Here is a 5371-nt window from a genome sequence, read left to right on the forward strand (position 1 = left end):
ATTAGACTTTATTGACTGGCGGGCACATTTTGATAGAAAAAAGGAATAAAGTCCTTTAAAAATAATTTCCTTTGTCACTCAAGTTCTTCCTGCACAAATAATACTTAAATAGTATTGTCGGTAAAGCTCTGAAAATAGTGGGGAAAAGGTTATAAGCATACAGACAGGCTGTGAGCAGGCCACTGATTTCGCTTTTCACAATGCCACTCGTCTCACTCAATTTCTCACCTGGACAGGTGAACTGTGTTTTCACCACTTGTTCTGATATTCTTAGTTATAGTTAAGCAGCCACATCACTAAAACCAGGAAAAGGTTTCTTAAGAAAATCTTTGAGAAACTAACTTGTTATGGGCTTTAAGGGAAGCACCAGGGGTTCAAAGAGGGTTCACCAGATAGACGGTACACTAAAAACCCTTTTTTCTTCTTTTGCTTTCTTAGGTATGGTTCAAGAACCGCCGTGCCAAGTGGAGAAAGCGAGAGAGGAACCAGCAAGCGGAGCTATGCAAAAACGGTTTTGGTGCCCAGTTCAATGGACTCATGCAGCCCTACGATGACATGTACACAGGCTACTCCTACAACAACTGGGCCACCAAGAGCCTAGCAAGCAGCCCCCTCTCCGCCAAGAGCTTCCCATTCTTCAACTCAATGAATGTAAGCCCCCTATCATCCCAGCCCATGTTCTCCCCCCAAAGCTCCATCCCCTCCATGAACATGGCCTCCAGCATGGTGCCCTCAGCAGTGGCCGGGGTTCCCACTACGGGGCTTAACAACCTGGGTAACCTGAACAACCTCAACAGCCCTACAGCGCTCAACTCGGTGGCGGTGTCTGCGGCCACGTGCCCCTACGCCTCCACCGCCAGCCCCTACATGTACAGAGACACCTGCAACTCCAGCCTGGCCAGCCTGCGGCTCAAAGCCAAGCAGCACACCAACTTTGCCTACCCGGCAGTGCAGAACCCCGTGTCCAACCTGAGCCCCTGCCAGTACGCTGTGGACCGGCCGGTATGAAGGAGAAGCTCCGGCGACCATCCCTAACTAACTGACCAGCTGTTAGTTCACTGTTACTCCACTCCTCATCTCACACTGCCAGATGTGCTGCAGCCTGGCAGATTGTGTTTCGATGGTACACAAAGAGAATAATCTTCAAAACTGACACAACAAATAGAATTGCCCAGATGGACCACCGTGCTTCAAAGGAATTCTTTCCAGCTTGTGGGACTTTGTCGCTGACCAACTGCCTAAAGGATTTCTAAAGATTATATGAATTATCTTTATTTTTTTTGCCTTCTTTTGAACTGCATGATTAGAATAAACGTAGAAAACAAGAGTAAATAAAACATGGATGCTTCAACTGGACTGGTGGTCAACATGTTGACCCACAAACATCAGATGCGATCTGCGCGACTGTCGCAGGAAAAGGGACCTGTGGTTGCTATGCAGGAGAAATGGAGGATGTATATAACGGACCTTTTTGTTTTGTATGTGACACAAAATATATGAAAACGTACTTTAAAGATGAGAAAAGCATGTTCTTCAAAAGCAAAGGCCCGAGGTTTATGTACTATGAGCACATCCTTAAACTTTGTTGTGATTCTTCTCTACGTGGAAGGTCACAGGTCAAAGGTCAGCCTGGATGGGCAAGAGGAGGGCTGTCCTGGAAAGTGAACACAACAACAACAACAACAACAACAACAACAACAACAACAACAACAACAACAACAAGTTACTCACACATACCAGAACATCAGAAAGATTTTTCAAGTAAAAACTCTAAGCCATTGAGTATATAGATTTGTGTGGTGTTTTGCAAAGCAAGTCCATGACTGTAAAACATGTATGTAAGAGTGCAGTTGTCATTGCAAAAAAACAAGCTTTTTTTCCTGGTGTAGCCTGCTCTGTCTCATTAAAGAACCAATTAAAGCATCACTTGTTATGAACATGAACTTTGACCGTCATAGAACAGAACACGTCCTCTATGTCTCTGATCTGTAACCTGCGGTGGAAAGAAACTCAATTAATTTATGTATCATACAACTTTCAGGTACTTGTACTCTAGTATTTACATTTTCTGCCACACACTATATATCTCCTGGACTACAATCTGGAGAGTTTTTGCCCCACTAGATTTATTTAATAACTTTAGTTACTAGTTACTTAACAGTATTAGAATGATATATTGAGTATTTTCAACAAGTACATAATTACATTACATGACATGTCACTTGTTAGACGCTTTTATCCAAAGCGACTTACATACTCAATACTGTGGACAATCCCCACAGGAGCAATTTGGGGTGAAGTGTCTCAAGGACACAACAACATGCTTACTGCAGTGGGGTTTGAACCTGTGCTCCCTTGATCCCAACACCAAGGCTCTATCCACTGTGCCACACGCCTCCCTAATGATGTATATATCATTATAGATTGAGATGTCACCATTGAATGATTTGACAAGCTACCTATAGCAGTAGATTCATATGTTTAAATGAGCTTCACTTTTACCAGCCCATATTAAAGTAATGTGCACATTAATGCATCAATAATTATAGTTATAATATTGATTATAAGAGCTATATCATTTATGAATCTGAAAAGGGCAATTCTCCATATAAGGCACTTTTACTTTTGGTCCTTAAAGTATATTTTAGACATTAATACTTTGTACTTTTACTCAAGTACGCTTTTGATGCAGGATTGAACCTGTAGTATTTCTATATGAGGTATTGCTGCTTTAACTTTTTTAAACTTAAAAAAAATCTGTCTATAGTCTATAAAACCATAACACAACGTTCTCAAAGCTATGAGCACAACACCATGGTAACGCAGACTCACTTCCATGGCAACCAGTAAGCAACACTGGAGCGGGCAGCGGGCTGCTGGGAGATATCCGGAGCCGTCACTGATACGTTTGACCTACACTCTGAGGGGGGGCCGCAGGTTATCGAGTAACACATTCACGGGGCCGCGGCTGAAGCCGGGCCAGGATCACACAAGGGCCCGGAGGAGAGGAGGGTCCCAGCGGAGCCACAACCAGGGGTTAGCAGCCCATCAATTTCCATTAACCCCCCCAACTGTTTATTGCTCTGACATTTCCACTGTTCCCTTTACATTCAATTATAAAACGTCACAGTTTCAACAGAAATTCTGCCATTAATACAAACACACACATTCTACTAATACTGCTTCTACTAATATAAGTGCTAGTCCAAAAATATATTTTAAATAATTGTTTATAATAAAGTAACATTACAACTTGAACACATGATGTTTTAAAGCAGAGAAATGTAACTAAACAAACCAGATTTTCTAAAGTAAGTTTAAATAATATGCAATATCAGATGCTAATAATAATGAAGGTAATACTAAGTACAGAATCTAATAACTCAGCTAAAATGTTAATTTTAGGCATACAAATTGTATTGCAATTGTTATTGTAAAACATTCATTTTTTTAACCTATTTGAATCTTCCGTTAAATGATTTGAATCTGAAGAAATGGAAGTTCCAAATAAATGACTAACATGGAATATAACATTCTAATCTTGGCTGATGGTCCGCGCAGCTCATTGCTACAATACACAGTCTTGTGAATAGGGTTTCCTCTAAAGAAAGTTGTGATTGTTTAGTCAACAATTCAGGTTGTAATGAAAAGGAACTTTACAAAACATTATAACATCAAATAAAATGATAAAGCTTTTCTATGAATCGTAGTGGAAATTAAAAGACAAAACACTATAATAACTGCCTCTATTTGTCCTAAAATGACTTCATAGTTTCACACAGGAGACTGGAAGCCCTCTTCATCTTGATTGTAGTTAAGAAAAATCAAAAAACTAACTAATACTGGCTCCAAAAATACTTAACTTAAGAACTTTGTAAGTTTTAACTTCATAATGAAAACTTCCGTTAAGGTTTTCCTTCATTTGAAACAGCCATAGAGACTGAGTCAGTGATAATCAGAAGCAGGGACATCCTGGCATACAAGGAGCGCCTAATATCAAATATTGGAAAGTGACATGTAAAGAAACGTCACTCAGAGCCAGAGCCGGGCTCATGGTGAGGAAAGCTGTGCTCAGAACACATGAGCAGCTCTCAGCCTGCAGCGTGCTCACCCCGGGAGGGACTGGCAGAACACACAGACGGTACTCAGAGGTGAAAGATTATATGATTAGCGGTGGGACACTTAGAAAAAAGTTACCAAAAATACTCATCTTTTAATTTGTCCGAATGTTAGTGCACTTTTGATGTCACAGGTACAGTATATATCAAGGTTCAAAGGCTTTTAGTCATATGCACAGCTCGCAATGCAACATTATTTTATATATATCAGACATAAAACAGTCAAACTAATTAAAAAAACAATACAAAATAGTGCAAGAAGTGGATAGTGCTGTTGCAAGATTAATGTGCAGGTAATGCAGGAGAAGTTAACGAGAAATAAATAGTATAAGATGAGCAAAAAATAAACGTAAAATGAAATATTGTACAGTGAAATAAAATACTGCTTATTGTAATAATGATCACCTCGGGTCTATAGGGTTAGACAGGGTCTGACAATATTGATATGTGCCGTTAAAAGAGGATTCAGATCGAAGAATATCATCTAAATTAAATGGAGGCATTCCAGAGCATCAGCGTGGAATAGTTTTTGGATGTCACATAGATGATCTGAATAATGAGAAACGCTCATTTAACCGAATTTATTTGCCCTTTGATTTGAACAAAGAAATCCAGTTCCACTCCTCAGGTGGGGATGTATCACTTCTTAATTAGACACAGAGTTTGAATGTATCACATTCAGCATCAGACAGAGCCTTTCCAAAGTGTACAACTGGCAGAGGAGCTTTTTAAATGGAGCTGCTGACCCGAGAGCAGCCTCCTCCTGGTGGACTGCAGAGCTGTGGAGCGAGGTGGAGCGTCACAGTGTGTGCTTCATCAATCAATATTCCACCGGAGGGTAGATGTGTGCGGTCCCTGATGTTTACCCACAGTACAGATACAGCAGGAGCAGAGAGCACAGGCCGGAAAAAAATACAGAGGCATCTGAAGTTCTAACAATCTCCTCGGAGAATAGACAAAACAACAGATGGAGAAACATGGACAGCAGCTCTGCTGGAATAGATGGGCCTCACATTTCAGGAATTAATACTTATTTACTTTTTCCTATCTTTAAATGTGTTTCTCTTGAGAAAAAAATAAATGCAAACACCCACCATGATGGTTATCTGCTTCAGAGTACTGAGGTACATACCACCTTTGGTTTATATAACAATTGTGTGTAATCTCATTATTAGGGTCTGAGACCTAGGTCGGCGAAGACCCTATTGAAATCGGTCGCGCAGCGACCGATAAACCTGCGAAACACACACAAA

General features: G+C 40.5%; 1 protein-coding gene across 1 annotated transcript; it reads left to right on the top strand.

Annotated features, from left to right (window-relative positions):
- Positions 1-438: 438 nt before the first annotated feature.
- On the top strand, positions 439-1916 carry LOC104965786 (pituitary homeobox 3; the record flags this gene model as incomplete). Its single annotated transcript, XM_010794799.1, has 1 exon — positions 439-1916. A coding segment is annotated over one exon (570 nt), but the record flags the coding sequence as incomplete, so codon positions are not given.
- Positions 1917-5371: the final 3455 nt, after the last annotated feature.

This window comes from Notothenia coriiceps, unplaced genomic scaffold, assembly GCF_000735185.1.
Source record: "Notothenia coriiceps isolate Sejong01 unplaced genomic scaffold, NC01 NC01_scaffold00002121, whole genome shotgun sequence".
NCBI lineage: Eukaryota > Metazoa > Chordata > Actinopteri > Perciformes > Nototheniidae > Notothenia > Notothenia coriiceps.